Here is a 21,090-nt window from a genome sequence, read left to right on the forward strand (position 1 = left end):
GGACGAAGAAGGAACCTCTCTAAAAACAGTTAGGTGTGAGTAAAGGTTCCAATTTGCCTGATCAAATTGCCAGCGTGGGATGCGAAGAGGTGGTGAATATGAAGGGGAAGTAAGAATGATTGGGAAATGATCGCTGTCATGTAAGTCCGGAAGAACAGACCAAGTGAAGTCTAATGCGGCGGAGGAAGAGCAGACTGAGAGATCGATGCAAGAGAGAGTGTGAGTCCAAGGATCAAAATGGGTGTGAGTACCTGTATTTAAAACATGGAGGGGAAGGGTGGCAAGAAAAGCCTCTAACTGAATGCCACGGGAATCACAGTGAGACACCCCCTCCCCCCCCCAGAGGAAATGGTGGGCATTAAAATCACCAAGTAACAGAATCGGTGGTGGTAATGACGAAACAAGAAAGGCAATATCCGGAATAGATAATGCCCGAGAAGGAGAGAGATATAAAGAACAGAGCGTATACCACCTATGCAAGTGGATACAGGCTGCTGTGTAATGCAGCGAAGTACGAACAAATAGCTGATGGTACGGAATATCAGTGCGTAGAAGAAGGGCACTTTCATTAAAGGTCCCATCAGGAAAAGGATCTGAAGAATACAATAAATTATAGCCTGAGATGGGAGAGATAACAGCAGAGTGTAATTTTGGTTCCTGTAAGCAAACACCAACAGGGGAAAACTGGGAGAGTAACATCTGAAGCTCTCCCCGATTACCCCTGAGGGAGCGTATATTCCACTGTAAATAGGCCATGATTGGCAATGATAAAGATACCTGAAATCCGCAGGTAAGGGTTCCTACGGACTAGAGGGGTTAGAAAAGTCCACATGCAGAGGCAGTGGAAAATGTTCAAGCAGCGAAGGAACGGTGCGCTGTGAAGAAAGGAGTTGCGCAGATGGAGATGAGGAGAGAGAAGGAGCGGAGGGTGGATCAGTGTCCATTGATGGTTTGGTCTCTGCAATATATTCAGAGATTGCTTCAAGTGTTTCAGAATTCAGAGACGTCGTATGGGAGACAATATTGGAAATGGTAGGGGGAGGATGAGTAAAGATTGGAACTGTAATGGACTGTACCAAGGTAGGGGGGGGGTGAAAGGGTGGAGGGAACTGGAGAAGCGTGGAAGGGGACAGAAGAGGCAGAAACCTGGGAGGTGGCAGAAGAGGAAGAAACTTGGGAGGGAACAGGGGAGGAAGGTACAGTACGAGGAGGAGGGTGAACCTCTACACTTGTAACAGAGCCAGTGAGAGGGGGAGAACCAGGTACAGAGACAGGGAAGGGAAAAATGAGGAGGTGGAAGATGGGTAGGAGGTGTTATCGGACCTTTTTTTTGACTTTTGAGAAGTAGAGGGACGATTGGGAGGAGGTGTCATACGAGATCTCGTTGCTACTGAGGCTTGTGAGAGAGAACACGAAGAAGCAAGATCAGACTGAGACGTTGAAGTAGGGACGTCTGAGCCGAGGACAGCAAAAGAATTAGCTACAGGAGTGACTATGGGAGAGGTAACCACAGAGGTGGGTGCAGAAGATGGGATACCAGAAGTGGGGGGACGTTTTGAAACACGGGAATAAGAAACACGAGGTAGTCTCCCTTGGAGGCGGAGATGAGAAATTGCCATGGCATAAGGGAGACCTTCTGCCTCTTTGAGGTAACGGATTTCCCGCTTGTTTAAGTAGACTTGACAACGGCGAGAGTACGAAGGGTGAGCCTCATGACAATTAAGGCAAGAGGGAGGTCGATTGCAAGACGTATTAGAATGGTCATCGGCACCACAGACTGGGCATTCAGCGATAGATCTGCAATATTTCGCTGGATGGCCAAATCGCCGGCAATTTCTACACTGTTGCGGTGTAGGGATCACCTTTCGAACTTGTAACCGATGTCCTGCTACATAAACTGAGGATGGGAGTTCACGGCTGTCAAAAGTTAAACGAGCCACATTGCTAGGGTATCGTCTCTGCCCGCGGGCAGGAAGAACGTAAGTGTCTACCTTGAGGATTGGGAGATCTTGGAGTTCCAGCTGTTCAAGAATGTCAGTGCCATATGTCTGGAAATTTTGTTGAACTATGGTATGGGGCAGAATGACGGTACCACTACAAGAATTGAGGGAATGATGCTTTTCAATAGTTACAGGAACAGTATCGATATGGGAAAGACGAGAAAGCTCATGACCCTGGGTAGCATTCTGTATGGTGACGATGCGCGTACCGCTCTTAAGAGCATGAAAAGAAATATCTTTACCAACATGGCGTAGGAGTGCCTTGCCAATACTGTGGTCAGAAAGATAGGTAGTAGAGGAAGTCTGTCGTAAAGTGAAGAATTTAGTCCATTGTGCAGTCTGAAACTGAGCGTGGAAAGGTAGTGAAGGACGTGTCGATCTTTTCTGAGAAGAACGAGAAGGTGGAGAAGTATCATCAGCAGGTAATTGTCGTTGTCGTTTAGGCGTGGGACCAGAGTTGGTCCGACATGGAACGGACCGGCAATTCGAAAATTGCTGCACCGTAGAGGGAGAGGCCGGAAGCATAGTCAGAGGAGAGCGAAGGTCAGATAAATCGAAGGAGTCAGTCGAGGCCTCAGTACCTGAAGCGGGTGAGGAAACAGCACCGGCAAGAGGTACAGAGGCATGAGGAGTGTCCGAATTATTATTATAATCAAGGGGGAAGCGCTAAACCCGGAGGATTATACAGCGCCTGGGGGGGGGATGTGGAAGGCATTCAGGCTTAATTCGGGGAACTGGAGCACAGATCCAATTCCCTAAATCAAGAGCCCCTCACCAACATCAAGGAACCTTCCTTGAGGGGAGGAGTGTCCGAAGAGTGGTCCAAAGACGAGGCGGGGTCAGAACGGGGTGCGGTATCAAGAAGGGGCCCGGGGGTAGCACGTTCATGGACTAGGGCTGCCATGGTTAGGTTACTTCTTTCTTTTTGTTTTTAAGAAAAAAAGAAAGAAGAAAATAAAATAAAAAAAAGAATAAAAAAGGGGGGGACCAGGGAGGGATAGTTCCTAGGAGGAATGAAAGGGCCAGAAATCTCCCTCCGCGCCCAAGAGGACCTCAGCACCGCAAGTAGCGCAGATGCAGCATGGAACCCGTGCCATACCCTACCCATCATGCCAGTAAACCGGCAATCCGGGATAGCAGCCTCACATCTGCCGAGCTACCTCGGTGGACAAAAGAGAGGGTGGCCAGAAATCCGCCACAAAGCATACCTCCTTCGGCCACCACCCCCAGAATCCGAAAGGTGGCTTCCAGAGATACACCCGTCGCCCGAGAGACACCCAAAGCCACCCTCCGGGATACCGGAGAGGGATCAGGACATCCCCAGGCAATCCAGATTCCACGGCAAACTACGCCACCGCCAAGAACCTCAACGGAATGGGATGGACCCCGGTACCCTTTCCCCTACCTAGGAACTAGCGTGCCTGAGGGAAGAAAAAGAAAAAGAAAAAAAAAAGAAAAAAAGGCCAAAAAAGGAAGGGCAAAAGGGAAGGGTGGGGAGGAGGAGGAGGAGGAAAGGAAAAAGGGGAGGATGGGATAGGGAACGGGGGATTGGGGGGTAATTACGTTCAGTCTGAGGAAGTAGACCAACAGGTCTAATTCCTCAGACCAAGAGCCTCTTCACCACGCCAAGGAGCCCCCCTTGAAGAGGTAATAAACTACAGTTGTGTTGCAGGTCAAGTTTCTAATCAGGAGGTTGTGGGAAATGGCATTTGCATGTCTATCTTAGTGCTTTTAAATTATCAGGTCTTGTTGGGTCAAAAATACTTTCGATTGTCAAGTTTATCTAAGAGCATATAATAAGAATTAATTTTCAGCCATTCCTTCAATACCTTGATGTTCTCACCTTGACTTTTGCCTTATTAGAAAGCCCAACCCTCAGTGCAGATTGCAAGACTTCTTAAGTGAAATTGATTGATTGCAAAAACTTTGAATTCTTTTTAATATATGCTTCCATACATCACATTAATTTTTCTGATATAAACACCCATCTGCAATGTAGTGCTGAATGACTCATACAGGTTTAGTACTTGTTTTGTGGAGCATCATAATAATAAACAGTTACCAGGAACAACTGGCAATTTATCACTTGTTATTGCTCTACCAGAGGAAAATGAAACACCAATACTTTCTACAAACTAATACAATTTTATTACCCTCGCCAACTTTTTAACAGGACTGAATAGACACACTATATAAGTTAGTAAGAACATGTTCCAGAGGCTAAATTCTCGTATATTCTGTAGGTTAGAGGAACTTCATTACCATAATGAAGTCTTCATAGTACATTAGAAAAAATGCATGTGGGTGAGTAACACTATACATAATGTAAAGCCAATTTGGGAAATACTAAAGAAAAAGGAGAAATACATTTTACACATTTTTAATTTGAGGATGGGAAGTGTGAAACATCAAATAATAAAAATGCAGAAAATATGTGAATCGAATTATCCACAAATGACTTACTTAGAAAATATTTAACATTTTAAAGTTTCTAAACCATCAAAATTAAACAAAATATAGTACTAAATAATAAACACTGCAAGCACCAATGAGATCCCCAAAATACAATAATTAAACACCATAACTTGTTAAAGGTGTCTGGAATGTCAGATTGTACACTAAATGCCTCACCCACTGTGCAGGACACACCCAAAGTAAATTACTTTTCTTGCTCTTTTCTTTGTTGCTATGTGTTATTTCAAGCCCAACGCTTTCACTGTGTCCTGGCATTGAGGGATAACCTTTTAACTTTCAAGAAAAAAGTTAAGCACTTACAGTGTTGCATGCTCTGCTTTAAATACATATTCTTGCATGATTACATATTAAAAATTTCATTTAAATTGCTTGAAATCAGTCAATATGTTTTTTAAATTTTTTTGCATATCCAATAGCACATGAAACTAATTATAATACTGTACAGTGATTTCCCTCTTATTCAGAATAATTCATTTTTATTGGCTTCCAAATTCAAGATCATTCTGAACAGAAAGTGGAAAATACTTCCAGGAAAGCAGTTCTGAAGTACTTTTTTCAATAAACTACTGAATTTTCTTTGTGATTTGAAAATTTCAAGTGTTAAAAAAAAAACTGTACTTTTCATAAAAATTTAAATTACATTAAAAATCTGTTTTTCAGAATCTGGGAGAATATATTTGTAGAATTCTGAACAAGAGAGTTATTTCTGTATAATAATATCCACATGCATAACTCATCATAAAGTATTTTTACAATTATGAACCCAGTTCCAAAGCAGTTGACATCCTTCAAAAAGTCATCAGTATTATATTTATGTTGAATACCTGTAAGTGCAAATATTATATACGGCACTTTTTTTTTTTTTTTTTTTGCCTCCTGGCATAGTATTTCCAAAATCAAATATTTTTATTAAAAATAATATAAAAATCTAAGCATCTCAACTTATACATTCAAATAGTAAAATAAATTCACTTTTAGATTCTGCTACAACTACCATATATTCTCAACCATAAGTTATTTTTTTTTATACTGTAATATGCTTTTTAAGTATGGTAAAAAAAAAGTTATTTGTCAGCATCTGGAGAATTTTAGAATATGCAGCATTGCAATAGAGCAGGAGTGGGGAATGTCCAGCCCACGGGCCATCTCAGGCCTGCGAAATCATTTGGTCTGGCTCTGCCAAGGCAACTGCAAGTGGGACTTGAAATTCAAATCTAGGAGCTTTTTTTCATAGCAACATAAATTTATATTAACCCTTCCCCATACCAATTTACACTGTACATGTATAATGAAAAAAAAATACGAAACCTAAAATCTAAGTATGCAGAATTATGAAGACACCTTTTAGCTTTTATTCTGACATTATAAAAATTGGGGCCCTTTGGAAGAATATATTGATGTTTTTTACATGCGAGTAATTTTGCAGTATTTCATAAAATCCAATTGTTCTGTTTCAGATTTTGAATCGGTCTCCCATCCATTGTCTTTTTCAGTTTGGTAAGTAAGACACATAGGCAACAGTTAGGCATCATACAAACAAACAAACAAATTTGATTTCTTTGCAAGATTACATTGAGAATATGAAATGACAACAATGAGTTCCAGTGCAAAAAGAGCCACTATCATGCCTAGGCATTATGGGCAGACTTAATTTAATAGCTTACAGACTACTTGATACTAAATAAATTGATCATAGTTTAAGTTGTACATCTGTTTTTATTTATAGTAGACATTAATTGTACTCAAATTACAATAGTTTCAATAATAAAATATTGAAATTATATTACGGGAATACAGTGGACCCCCAGTTAACGATATTTTTTCATTCCAGAAGTATGTTCAGGTGCCAGTACTGACCGAATTTGTTCCCATAAGGAATATTATGAAGTAGATTAGTCCTTTTCAGACCCCCAAACATACACGTACAAATGCACTTACATAAATACACTTACATAATTGGTCGCATTGGGAGGTGATCGTTAAGCGGGGGTCCACTGTATAACATTGCGAGTTGTTGAAAGTTTACAGTATGAGAATGTTACAATTGGGTGTAAGGCAGTATTGTTTTGGGTAGGTATTTTTACTACAATGTAGTAAGTATTAATAATGTTCGTATAAACTTTGGGCATCTTGTTTTGAAGTTTTAGCCTACACAGTAGGCTTCTTCAGTCATCAAGGGTGATGGACTGATTACATCGTCTTCACATCTCTACTGCTCCTGCCTACTTTCTGTACTTGACTGAAGAAGCCTACTGTGTGGGCGAAACGTTTTGGAATAAAGATGCCTAACTGTTGCCTATGTGCCTTACTTACTAACCTGTCGATATTGTATACCATTCTGATATTCAATCTTCATTTTGAACATATTTCCGATGCAACATCATCAATACTATCTAACATCACACGTCTCACCAAAGAGAAGCAGCTCCAGTCATCACATAAGGTGAGAGTTAATTTAATGTTTGACTAAATATAGCAGACTAATTTTTAAGTCGATAATTTTGTATGGCCTAAGAACGATGTTTATAAATATCCAAATGGCCCTTGGCAGAGAAAAAGGTTCCCCACCCCTGCAGTAGAGGTTTGTGTACAGTACAGTTTATCCAAATCCCTCTTATGTATATTTTGTCTTCCTCATACTGAAAAATGTATTAATACTATAATTTTACTTATTTTTTTTATTAATAATTAATATTTAAAACCTCTAGGGATAAGGGTGATGACATACCAGTACATGTACACCACAACAAGTACTGTATCATACATGTAACTACAAATTTTGATGCAACATGGTATCATTTGTGGATTATGCTTTCTTATTCTAGTTTGTATAATTTTGAAGTAGTGTTCTGTTCTGACAAAATGTCTAATAGAAAATGTATAGTGCTTGTCTTTGATTTGTGATTGCTGAGAATTCTAATTGTTAACATATTTTCTAGCTTATAAAATTTGTTATGAATTTGCAATAAAAATGAAAAATAGGTGTCTTTTTTTAACATTGTGTGTTTATGAATTCACAACACCCTAAACTGTCTTTGAAATGTACCCCTTGTCAACTATGAACAATATAGCAAGTCATTACACACATCTTCAGTGAGTTGCCATGTATTCAGTAATGAAGGTAAAAGTACTCCTATGAATAAAATAAAAAATTGGCTAGAAGGTGACTTGTTTTTGGTTTTGGGCATCCAAAAATTTATCTTCATTTTCCTCATAAAATTAATTTGCAACTGCAAACAGTTAAGGAAAGGAGTGCTGTATCATCCATTTTGGTTTAGCACACTTGTTTATTAAAATTAATATGAATGGATCTTAGGTAGTTCCTACTGCACCAGTGGTCATGGTACATGCTATTATTACAGCTCGACTCCAGTGAAAACAACAGAGGACTTCAATGATTATGACTATAATGAGTCAGTGTGACTTAGGAGTAGGTCTGGGTAAAGAGTGATAAACATTTTTTTCTTTTTACCGAGTCTTCTCTCAAAAAACCAGCCATATCCCACCGAGGAAGGGCGGTCCAAAACGAAAAACGAAAGTTTCTCCCTTTAAATTTAGTAATATATACAGGAGAAGGGGTTACTAGCCCTCTTGCTTTTTTTTTACTGGAAGTATGCCTCTCAATTTATGGCCAAGAATATATGGTAATTAATTTGTTAAACCTTTTTTTTTTAATTATACAGTGGACCCCCGGTTAACGATATTTTTTCACTCCAGAAGTATGTTCAGGTGCCGGTACTGACCGAATTTGTTCCCATAAGGAATATTGTGAAGTAGATTAGTCCATTTCAGACCCCCAAACATACACGTACAAACGCACTTACATAAATACACTTACATAATTGGTCGCATTCGGAGGTGATCATTATGCGGGGGTCCACTGTACAAGCAAATATTCCCTTATGCAAACAATTTATTTCCTTACAGGTTTTCAACTTTGCAGTTCTTCAAGTGAGTAGTACCAGTGCAGATGACAGCTCACTAAGAGGTGAGTAGGGATTCTTCAATATACTGTACTTCAATTATGCTTTAGTGGACACAGTATTACATGTAAAAACATTAAAATATCATAAAACTAAATATTAAAACTATTCAGTCTTGCAGAGCCCTTGATTGAAGTTTAGATAAGACATGTTGAAAATAGTCGACATGGTGCTGGCATCAATGGCACGGAATTATTTATAAAGTTAAAATTCTGTAAAATGAGGCCTATGTAACCTTTACTGATCCATCTTTTAGTAATACTTAAAATTTCTATAATGTAGATCAATTATAAGATGAAATGTATACAAGATGAGCATGTGGATGAAAAATTAATACTGTCTTCGTTAAGAGCAATTTAATATTTCCACACACAAACTTCCATGAACAATAAGAAAGTGTCATACACAGGATGTTATGCAGCCTTGAAGTAATTGCATTTGTAAAATTAGCACATGTAGGGCCTTCAACCTTCTGTGAATTTCTGAATAAAGTAAAGTACAAATGAGAAATTTATTAGTACCTTCCATGTTTGAATCTTAATAAACTGAAATTGTGAAATAACCCAATTATAACTTTATGCAAAAAATCTTCTCTACTAGATGTATTACAGCTATAGAGCATTAACTAATAGAATACTCAATTCTCATGTACTTGTTGTAACTCATCTAATGACCGTATGAACTTCAGTTAATTTTAAATTTGCCTGAAATGCTCTGCATACAAAGGGGCTTTTGGCATGTACACCCAACTATTATATTCCTTTGTATCATGTCAAAATAAAAATTATTATTCAACTTCTAGGTGCAGTTTTCACTTTTAAGTTGTATTGAATGAAATGATATTATTAAACATTATGTCTTAGATTTAACACAGTGAAGTACACTTTATGAACTGAAGCTTATCTATTGTTTGTAATCCTCCTGGATCTTTGGCTAATATAGTGCAACAAATGTTTTGTACATGTTCTCCATCTGTTTGGCTCTGACTGAAAATGTAACTAATGGTATTCTTGTGCATGGTTCAAGTATTTACATTTATATACAAAATATTAAGTAAAATGTCTGTTTATTATTTCAAACATTTAGCAATGATTTTAGCATTAAGCAAAATTTAAATTGAAAAAAAAAAAAAAATTAATACAAAATATAAAGTAATTGTAATTTGCTATTTTTCTGATCAAGTAACTGAAAATCTGGAAGAGTAACTGAAACTGTAATTTACCTTGAATCATGTAATTACTCCAAGCCTGCTGGTATGACAAGGATATGGCCACAGTCATACAATTAAAATTATATGGAAGGTAATTAGTAAACTAATGGACAAGGATAATCATTCTCAGTTGAAAATGCTGAACATTTTCAGTGGTATAAAGAATGTAAATCGTCCGTCTTTTTGTAGATAATGTATAGAACTGTATTCACCATACCACAGGGGTACAAACAAAGCCCTTTCTATTATTTACATGAATATCTTTGAAGGGGAGCCAATTTGTACTAATGCCTCATTTCCAGTCTGCAAAATGGTATTTGTTTGAAATCTGCTCAGATAAAACTAGTCGGGTAATGAGGCATACCTAAGGTATGGAGGACATGATGCCACAAATGATTGTCTCGACAGCACCATCCGAGAATGAATGAATGATGAGCTTGTGAGGGCAGCACTTGTAACAGCAGTAACAACAATAATAATAAGGCCTATGTTCTGATGTACCATGTGATAGAAGATAAATGCTTATACGACTGCTGTGGCAATAGGTATGAACTACATCCCAGGCACCAGGTAATGTCTCAAATATATATACGTCTATATCACATAATGCTTCAAAATTCGGACCTTAACTGAGCAACAACGCCTTCTTGATGTCACTTAAAAGCATTTAAGAAAAAAAATGTTACTGCCCCTCAAGTTCCCTCCTGGGGCACATATCATGGCCTACATTCTAAATATGCTTACAGAGGATTGATATTCCCTAAAATCTCAATACTCTATTATAAGGCTGCAATTCATTATTAGATCCCTTAAACACCACTAAACAGTAATTGGCCTAACTTGATTAAAGACTGGCATATTTCCTATTACTGTATTACCAAGTGCCACAAAGTGGCAAGAGAAAAAAAAAAGGCTGCAAGCTTTACCTACAAATACAAGTTGCTAGTATGGGCACTTCATTAAAACTGTTGCTCTCATATTAGCCTTGTAAGACTGATCTAAACACTGCTAGTACTGTAGTGGCAGTTTTCCCTTTGCTAACACACACCATATTAGCAATAAACAAATGCATTCTCTGTAGTGGTTATATTGGCCTCTGGTCCTTTATCATTGGTTCTGACCTCTACAACTATCACAGACAAGACAGGTAGACAGACACTCAAGTTGAATGTGGAGTATAAAACAAAACCTGCCAGCAGCTTGTATTTATTTTTTGTATGACTCTGAATGAACCTAGAGGCAAAAAAAAATTTTGGCCATTTTCAACTATTTTATTGCCCAGTGCTTTTTCATTAAATCTGCCAACACTCAGTATCACAATATTAATTTTTATTTTGTCAGTGTGATGAAATCCTGTCAGTATCTAATAAGCAGCAATTGGCCTCGCTAGGTTATTACAGAAGCACAATAAGACCCTTCTCAGGTGCTGGATCTATGTAACAGCTTATAAGTGACAAATTGTATAAATTGACAAACTGTATAAACAATCAGTTATAATTACGTAATATAATTAACATGAAAACGTGATCTAGCAGAGCATATCTTACTACCATAATATGAATAAAAATATACCATAACAGTGAATATACAGAATGATTTTACTGTCAGAATTGTAATTATTGCAGTAAATATTTGGAAGTATAAAAATAAGATTATCTTACTACCTGGTAATCATTTTGAAATATGTGATGCCCTTGTTGAAAATCACAATTCAATAAAATTCATGCCTGCTTTACTCCCCTAGAAATACATAATAAAGAGTAGAATTATTGAAGATAAGCTTGTTAGTAACTTTGATTCTTGTGTAAAAAAAAAAAATGATTATACAGATATTTTAAAACATCTGCTATCCTGCTATCCCACTGTACCTGAGCACTGCTGTGAGCTGATTGGCAGTAAAGTGTCATCAGGTACTTGGTTGATGGTGTGACATAAAATGCTTATAGGTATAAGGATCTTTACAGCTGTAATAACTGCAGCACTGCTAATATTCAAACTTTTGTTTCCCAAGATTATTATTTACAAAGGCTTTAAATAAAACAATATGATGATAAATTCTGCATTTTAAAAGGGATCATTTTGAATGTTGCAAAACATATTTCTGGTCTTTATTAATATATGCAGACGACAATTAACATTATGTAGCTACCAGAATATGTAATATTTAAGACAATGAGAACTGGATACCTCAATACAACCCATGTATGCTATAACAAGAACAAATCTAAATGAGAAATGTCTAAATTCTAAAATCCCTGACAATAACATACATTTTGTTTTAGGTGAAGTATTGTCACATCCATGTCTCTTTCACCAGTGGTATGCCAACTGTTGCCTCTAAAACTTCTACATTACCAATGGCATACAGTCCCATGAAATTGTCTACTGCAGTTGTGCCACAGATACAACTTAATACCTGAAAAAAGTAATGAAGATGTTAAGATTTTCTTAAAACATTTATCAAAATTTCTTCCCCAATTTATTGCATTGCCAATACATAAGAATTTAACATGAATATAGGCTTATCTGCTGGGTCATAATCATGCATAAATGCTAAGGAGAATTACTATGGATGTATTTTCATGTCATCTGGAGTTTCTGGAATACAGCCTCTCCTCACTTAACCCTTTCAGGGTTGGTGCCGTACTAGTACGCGTAAATTCTAGCGAAAGCTGGTAGGCCTACATATGAAAGAATGGGTCTATGTGGTCAGTGTGCACAGTATAAAAAATCCAACCTTGTTTTTGGTTTAAAACAGCGATTTTGCAATTTTCATATGGTATTTATGGTTGTATTCTAGTTTTCCTGGTCTCATTTTATAGAATGGAAGACATATTACAGAAATTGAGATGATTTTGATTGGTTTCACAATGAAAAGTACCTTGATATTGAGCTCAAATTAGCAGAAATGTTCGATTTTTGCCAAAGTTCAAAAGTAAACAAATCATGTCATGGATCCAATACACGTCAACTGGTGAGTCTGATATTCTTTCACAAGTGCACTGATATTATTTATACCATTTCTACACTAATGCAGTAGTCTGCATAACAGTAAATCTTCTATATTTTTGTGAGAATAAAAATGCAAAGTTTAAAGCAAAAGAAATGTAAGAGGGGCCTAGGGACGTGACTAATGAACGGAGAAAATTATATTTTAGTGCCAGGAATGTCTGTCTTATTTATTCTGGACCCTATCTGGAAACTGGCATCTTTTGAAATTTGTGTGAAACTGGCAAAATTGCAAATTTCTGACCACTTTGTTGGATAGTTGAAATCTGTAACTGGGTGGTTTCTTGTACTCATTTGATAGAAAAAGTGGAGTTTAGCGAAATAGTCATGATTTTTGTCAAATGGTACATTGGAATTGGCCAAAAATAGGGCTCAAAGTGGGCAAAATCGCCAATGTGTAAACATCGCCAAGACCGCTAACTTTGCAAGAGCACAATTCCGTAAGTTTTCGATCAAATTTCATGCTTTTGGTGTCATTATGATCGGAAAAAGATTCTCTATCATTTCATAAGATTTTTTTTTTTTTCCTAAAAATTTTCGACCCTGAGAACAAGTTTAGGAGAGGGCCTCTCGACCCTGAAAGGGTTAACGATGGAGTACCATTCCTATGACCATGTTGGTAAACGAATTCATCACTAAGCAAGGAGCATACTATACGTAATGGTAGTGAGTTTGTGTCAACCATCTTTGATATTGTTTTAATGTCACCTTTGCACCATTTATAAAATTTTTAGTATATTTTTAAATGTTTACACAGTAGTGTACTGTATATTGTAATAAACAGAATAGAGGAAATCAGCTCTAATATACATTATTTAGGTATGTATACTGGTCAGAGAGCCCATCGTAAGTCCGAGTCTTCGGTGGCCCGGTGGCTAAAGCTCTCGCTTCACACACTGAGGGCCTGGGTTCAATTCCTGGTAGGTGGAAACATTTCGACGTGTTTCCTTACACCTGTTGTCCTGTTAGTAGCAAATAGGTACCTGGGTGTAAGCCGACTGGTGTTGGTCGCATCCTGGGGGACAAGATTGAGGACCCCAATGGAAATAAGTTAGACAGTCCTCAATGACGCACTGACTTTCCTGGGTGGCTAACCCTCCGGGGCTAAATATCCAAAGAAAATCTTATCTTAACAAGTACATCACTAAGTGAGGAGAGGCTGTACAGTACATCAAAATATTTCAAAACGAGTGAGGATGGAGAGAAGCAAGAACAGAATGATTTGGGTAAAGCCAGACTGTAGGAGGTAATTACACAGGAATGAAAGAATTATTATAATCAGGGCAGGTGCTTAACCTGTACAATGCAAAGTAGGTAATCCAAGGAAGGGAATGAAGTTCACATTCCTAGATCAAGAAATCCTTGACAAACCCTTGATGAAATTCGGTAATGTTTTATGCAACTACTGCTAATTTATAGGACTGATGCTTTCGCTAGATCATTTCTTTACTGTATGACCATTATCTACTCTGTTGTCATCATTCTCTGATGTTTGTATGACTATCTGTGTGCCAATTGTTTTTCCTAATATACAGCTCTTTATGACCCCTACAGGTTTAGTCCATTTTTCTGAAATAGTATGTGAACATGCCAGACCTATAAATACTTAATGATGCTATATAATTATATTCAGTTGTGCAATATTAAAAGCTAGCATAACATAAAAAACTTGCAATTTACTGAAGAACAGAAAAACCACACAGATAAGTCATGTTTTTTTTTTTCTTTTGCTTACCTGTAGTAATTAGGCTTGAATGGTCCAGCCTTGTTCAAGCCCATATACTTTGCCTGCTCATCAGAGAGCTCTGTGAGATGAGCATCAAACGTAGGCAGGTGAAGACTGGCTACATACTCATCTAAAATAGATACAAATATATTTCTAACCTATTTGTGCTTAAAGGTTTTAATTAAAATAAACATTCAGTACAAGAGGCAATTAATTTGGTATAACCCAATATTATCAAAAATATTTGCATTTCAGCTCATATTTTTATATTCAACAGAAATCACTATAAATAACATTTCTAATATACGTATAACTTATCACACACTGTATTACTTAAAATTAACATGTGTCCCATACAATGCTGTTCACAAAATGTTTCTGAAAGTAATTAACCCAAATTCCATAAATCAGTATAGAGGAGTCCCAACTTGCAATGTTAATACATTCCCAAAAATGGAACACATTAGTGTTCAGAACTTGTAAACTATTTTCCCACAAACACCCATGTTATAATTGGAGATGTGTTTCTAAGCCATAATCCATATTTAATTTCATTTAATTTTTAAGTGGGAATATTTACCCAATATTTTATTTACAACATGTTCTATTTGACTAACAAATAGTGAGAAGTATTAAACTTTGTTCAATTAATGTATACAGACCAAAGCTACAGATGTGTGGGGGGTAGGTAGCAGCTGAATTTTCTCACTGTCCTGTTCACTCCCACCCTCTTTTACTTCATACATAACTTGACCAACACTTGCCACTTCCTCACTGCTGTGGTAGAATGCAATGTGGGGTGATGTGTAGGGTTAGGCAGCAGTTGGCCTGCCTCCCTTTCTTTTGCATCATATCTAACACCATATGCTCACAAATTCCACACTATTGTAGAGTGAGTGAGTGTAAGTGTGTGAGTGTGAGTGTGTGAGTGTGAGTGTGTGTGAGTGTGAGTGTGAGTGTGAGAGTGTGAGAGTGTGAGAGTGTGAGAGTGTGAGAGTGTGAGTGTGTGTGTGTGTGTGTGTGTGTGTGTGTGTGTGTGTGTGTGTGTGTGTGTGTGTGTGTGTGTGTGTGTGTGTGTGTGTGTGTGTGTGTACTCACTTATTTGTACTCACCTATTTGTGGTTGCAGGGGTCGAGTCTTAGCTCCTGGCCCCGCCTCTTCACCGGTTGCTACTGTGTGTGTGTGTGTGGGGGGGGGGGGGTTAACAATGCTGCCTATCATAACAGACTTTTTGTACCACCTCAGCAATGCCAACATATACCAGCCCATTTCACAACCACTGCTACTTGAGAGTACCAAAAATGTTTCTACAAAAAAGCCCATAACATCCTATGCAAATCAGAACAGGGAAAGAGACTTGATACCTTCTACCAGGATAACCAGACACAAGTCTGGTATACCCCTACTGCCCTATCACCTTGGACAAGAGAGCACTCAACACATTAGCTGGTCATCTTCCCAAGCACCTCTTTGCACTACTAGGCACTATTAATCAGGTGCACCTCAAATGCTCAGGTAACACTTCCTGCTTTTCTAACTTGAATAATAAAAAAAAGAGCATGGCTTCTGATTTCACTGCTTTTTATTTTTTAATCACTTTCCCACAGATGCTACCATTAACATTCTGGGATAGAAGCTCACTGATAACCATAACTTCTCAAGTACAGTGGACCCCCGGATTTCGTCCAGTGCGGAAATCATACAATTTGGATTTCGACCATTTTTTCGGCGAAATTTTACCCCGGGTTTTGTACATCCGCTCGGAAATCGTCCATACCTGACACATCCGCCTGGACCACTCATACGTTCGTGACTCGCTCTTGGCCACATTAAATGTCTTATTTTACGTTAATATAGACATTTTCATTAATCCATCTATGATATTTTCTTCAAAATTATATAAGAAACATGTTACATAGCATATAAACATGCCTTTATTACTCGTTCACTAAGAGAGTCCCTCTAGTTTTAACGCCATAGTAATAATACTAATACATAATAATCATTCTTGAGGACATTAAATTGGAGAAAACGTGTATGAATCTGCGTTGGCCCAGTCACCGCCCTTAATACATAACGCTTTTGTTTACAATTCTCGGCATGAATTATTCATTACTTCTCCCTTTGTTTATGATGGTATCTAAAGGTAGTTGTTAGAAACATGGTATGTTGATGGTAATAATATGGCTCTGGGTCGCAATGTAGGCAGCCAGTAGGTGCAGCCCAGGCGGGCTACACCTACCAGCTACCTACACTGACTTCCTACAAATAAATACCACTCACCTCTTGCCCTACATTAAGACTATGTACAAATATTTTAAGGTAAGTAAGAAATGTACTGTATATGTATTTTACTTTTTTATTGTTTTTTTTAATGCCAAGTTTTATTAACCCTTTCAGGGTTTCGGACGTACTAGTACGGCTTACGCACCAGGGTTTTTGATGTACTAGTATGCCTAAATTCTAGCGCCCTCAAATCTAGTGAGAGAAAGCTGGTAGGCCTACATATGAAAGAATGGGTCTATGTGGTCAGTGTGCGCAGTATAAAAAAAAAAATCCTTCAGCACACAGTGGGTAATGAGAAAAAAAAAACCTTTGTGTTTTTGGATTAAAACAGCAACTTTGCACTATATTTTCGTATGGTATTTATTGTTGTATTCTAGTTTTCCTGGTCTCATTTTATAGAATGGAAGACATGTTACAGAAATTGAGATGATTTTGACTGGTTTTACAACGAAAAGTACCTTGAAATTGAGCTCAAAGTAGCAGAAATGTTCGATTTTTACCGAAGTTCAAAAGTAAACAAATCATGCTAAGCGTCCAATACACGTCAACTGGTGAGTCTAATATTCTTTCACAAGTGCGCCGATATTATTTATACCATTTCTACACTAATGCAGTAGTCTGCATAACAGTAAATCTTCTATTTTTTGCGAGAATAAAAATTCAAAGTGGAAAGCAAAAGAATGTAAGAGGGGCGTGAGGACGTGACAAATGAACAGAGGAAATGTTATTTTAGTGCCAGGAATGTCTTTCTTGTTTATTCTGGACCCTATTTGGAAATTGGCATCTTGTGAAATTTGTGTGAAATTGGCAAAATTGCTAAATTCTGACCACTGTATTGGATAGTTGAAATCAGTAAATGGGTGGTTTCTTGTACTCATTCGATAGAAAAAATGGAGTTCTAGCGAAATAGTTATGATTTTTGTTAACTAGTACACTGGAATTGGCCGACAATAGGGCTCAAAGTGGGCGAAATCGCCGATGCATAAACATCGTCAAGACCGCTAACTTCATGAGAGCATAATTCCGTAAGTTTTCCATCAAATTTCATACTTTTGGTGTCATTATGATTGGGAAAAGATTCTTTCTTTTTTTTTTTTTTTTAATTTGGGCGACCCTGAGAACAAGTCTGGGAGAGGGCCTGGGGACCCTGAAAGGGTTAATAACTTAATTTATTTTTGGTTAATATTTTTGGGTGTCTGGAACAGATTAATTGGATTTATATTCTTTCTTATGGGAAATATTACTTTGGTTTTCGTCCATTTCGGATTCTGACTGACCTTCTGGAACAGATTAAGGACGAAAACCGAGGGTCCACTGTAATTCATCAGCCTAGTGGATCTCTTGTGTAAACTAAGTTCTTCAAGCATCAAGATAACTGCTAAAAACAAAGCTTTCAGATGGCAATAGGTAGCCCTCTTCATGCTGTGCTTGTCAACCTTTTAATGGAGAACCTGGAGACTGAGAAATTCAGCACCCTCATTCCCAACACTGTTTCCTGGCTATGTTGATTATATCTTGATCTATCCCAGATATTTTAATATCCAGGCCCTTCTCAACAAATCAACAGTCAAGTTATCTCTAAAGTTCACATTAGAGGGAGGGTAGACTAACCCTTCCTCCATGTCCTGTGCAGGTCTCCCAACAGTGACACCCTTCTCTTCCAGGTGTACCCGAAACCCACCAACAAGGATTACGTACATTTATTCACACTATGGTACCTGTGCCAATTAAGGTGCCTTATCTGGTTTCTTCTTGAAAGCCATTTGCATCTCCATCAATTGTTATCTTGAAGGAAAGTGTACTTTCATAACACAAGCCTTCACATGATTCATTTCTCCTCTTTCTTCATCCCAGCCTGCAGGCTCAAGACTCAAAGTATTCTTAACAAAACTCTCACTGACCCTTTCTCCAAGCAGTTCTTAGTGCTTCTGATGGGAATGTTGCCAAGAACACCTGCCAGGTACTTGATAGAAGCATCATCAATCTAGCCATTGTGGTTACATCTTCCATCAAGAACCTCACCAAGAAGCATAGCCCTACACCCCGTACATCCACAGCATGCATCTACCCATTCCAACAAATATGTAGGGGACACAGGCAGAAGTCTGCAGTATCTATCTACATGAGTTAATATCAATATGCCTGCAACAGGAACGATTGAAGCAATGCCTGTCCTCTACAGAAACTCCAGGAAATATTTGCTAAGTTGGAAAGAGATACAACTCATCATCTTTAAACCTGACCTTAGACATCAATAATGCCTGGAAGCCTTACTGATCACCATCACTGACACCCAATCAAAACACTGGAAGCTACATGTTGCAAGTACTGACACATCTTATACTCAACAAGGTTAAGCCTCATTCACCTCAATATGGGAATAAAAGTGACTTTATGGGCTACCTGATGCCATCTCAAAAATCATCCTTACTATGCATTTTCATGAGGTCCTTACCAGTCACTTATGCCTCAACTTTGTCTATACTGCATATATTAGTATTCTTAAACTTTTGTATAAGTGATCAAGGTCCTAGGACCAAAACTTTTTATGTATCCTAATGTCTGCTCACATGTTTATTTTAAGCCACATGTGAGTATCCATTACCAAGGTTAATAATAAAAGCTCTAACATTCTAAGTTGAGGGTCCTACTGTATCTTGAAAATGAGACTACTGTGACTGACTAAAATAACATTGAAAATGCTGTTTTGGTAACTTATAATCATGTTTTTAATATAATGGTAAAATTTGCAAGTGCTTATAACATACCCATCTTCTTGGGAAGAAGATAAACATCAGACTTGTAGCGCCCAGCAGGTGCATTGAACAACTCGATCAGAGCCAAAGCCTACAAAATATAAAATTATGTAAAGCTTTATAAATCATATAATGTGAGACTGTGTTGCTCAGATTTTTACACAAACCATTACATTTATAATAATAACAATGAAAAAAGTATACTTTGTTTCCTTTAAAATTTAAACCAAGACAGGGTGACCCACAGAAAGCACACTATGACTTGCTCCTTAATTGGTTTTCCAGAATCAGACAGGCATCACAGTGCAGCAATGACCCACTAAACTACAGTATGCCTACCCAACTTTTAAGGTATTTTACAGTATTTTGTACCTCTGAAATTCTAATTCCTTAGCCCTCTAAATAGAACTTTTTGTAACCCACACTTTCTAATCTCTAAGCTCTGAATCCTCTACGTGATATTCACACCCTCAAACACGATATTTCCACTGCCTCCAGCCTCCTCCTCACTGTAACTTTTACACCTCATGCTTCATAACCATGTAACAGTGTTGGTACAGCATACTCTGGTAAATTTCCCAGTTTGCCTACACAGATAAAATTCTTTGTCTCCATAGATGCCTCAATGCATCACTCACCTTTTTTTTCCCCTCATCAATACTATGGCTTGCCTCATCTTTCATAGATCCATCCAATGACTACTACAGTCCCAAATATCTGAACACATTTACTTCCTCCAAATTTCCTTCCTCCATTCTTTCACTGCCTAGATTCTTTGTTACTCTCATTACCTTGTTCTTTCCTTTGTTCACTTTTAATTTCCTTCTTTTACATATTCCCTCACATTCCTCCATCAACCTTTCATCAGCAAAGAGCAACTGTGACAACTCCCACTTTCATAATATTTCTTCTTCTTTCAAGAAGCCAGTCGTATCTCACCAAAGGAGTGTGGCCCAAAAAGAAAAACGAAAGTTTCTCTTTTTAAATTTAGTATAATGTATACAGGAGAAGGGGTTACTACCCCCTTGCTCCTGGCATTTTAGGTGCCTCTTATGATATGCATGGCTTACAGAGAAAGAATTCTGTCTCACTTTCCTATGGAGATGCATCAAATTTGTTATCTTTTAATCCCACACCTCTCCCCAACACCCCTAGTGTTCACTTCCTTTTACAACCCCATCTATAAATATGTAAAACCACCATTGTGATATCATACATCCCTCTCTAAGGTCTGCTTTTACTGGAAAATTATCCTTTTCCGAGTAGGGATATACAACATTTATTAGATTTTAAGTGGCATCATGATTTTTGACATCCTTTTAAAAATAAAAAAAATAAAAAAATATTTATTCCTTTGCTAAGGTTACAATGTGTGTTTACATATCATAATATGATTGAAGCAAAGAAAGCCACTATCATGCCGAGGCATTTCAGGCAGACTTAACCTATTACTTATAGACTACTGAAGTCTAGACAGGTGAAGAGTGGTTAAATACAAATAGTCAATATTCACTCTATTGTTAATATGAGGTAGTACAATTTATGACAATCTTACATTTTTAAGTAAGTAATTAAGTTCTTTCACAGTGGTAGAATACAAATATTCTATATTTACTCTATTATTAATATGAGGTAGTACAGTTTA

At 37.6% G+C, this 21,090-nt stretch overlaps 1 protein-coding gene across 9 annotated transcripts in view; it reads right to left on the bottom strand.

The window, feature by feature from the left end:
* Positions 1-4,124: 4,124 nt before the first annotated feature.
* The window catches only part of LOC128699201 (adenosylhomocysteinase-like 1), a 562,478-nt gene continuing 545,512 nt past the window's right edge, over positions 4,125-21,090 (bottom strand). For 7 of the 9 annotated variants that reach the window (XM_070096725.1, XM_053791785.2, XM_053791787.2 and 4 more), the window contains 3 exons: positions 19,458-19,536; positions 14,413-14,533; positions 4,125-12,084 (listed from right to left, as the gene is read on the bottom strand). In XM_070096725.1, the coding sequence (XP_069952826.1) occupies positions 12,078-12,084; positions 14,413-14,533; positions 19,458-19,536 (207 nt within the window). In that variant the 3' untranslated portion in view covers positions 4,125-12,077. Of the gene's footprint in view, positions 12,085-14,408; positions 14,534-19,457; positions 19,537-21,090 lie in introns of those variants that run through there. The other 2 variants (XM_070096726.1, XM_070096727.1) reach the window with 1 other exon arrangement.

Source organism: Cherax quadricarinatus, chromosome 54 (genome assembly GCF_038502225.1).
Source record: "Cherax quadricarinatus isolate ZL_2023a chromosome 54, ASM3850222v1, whole genome shotgun sequence".
Taxonomy (NCBI): domain Eukaryota; kingdom Metazoa; phylum Arthropoda; class Malacostraca; order Decapoda; family Parastacidae; genus Cherax; species Cherax quadricarinatus.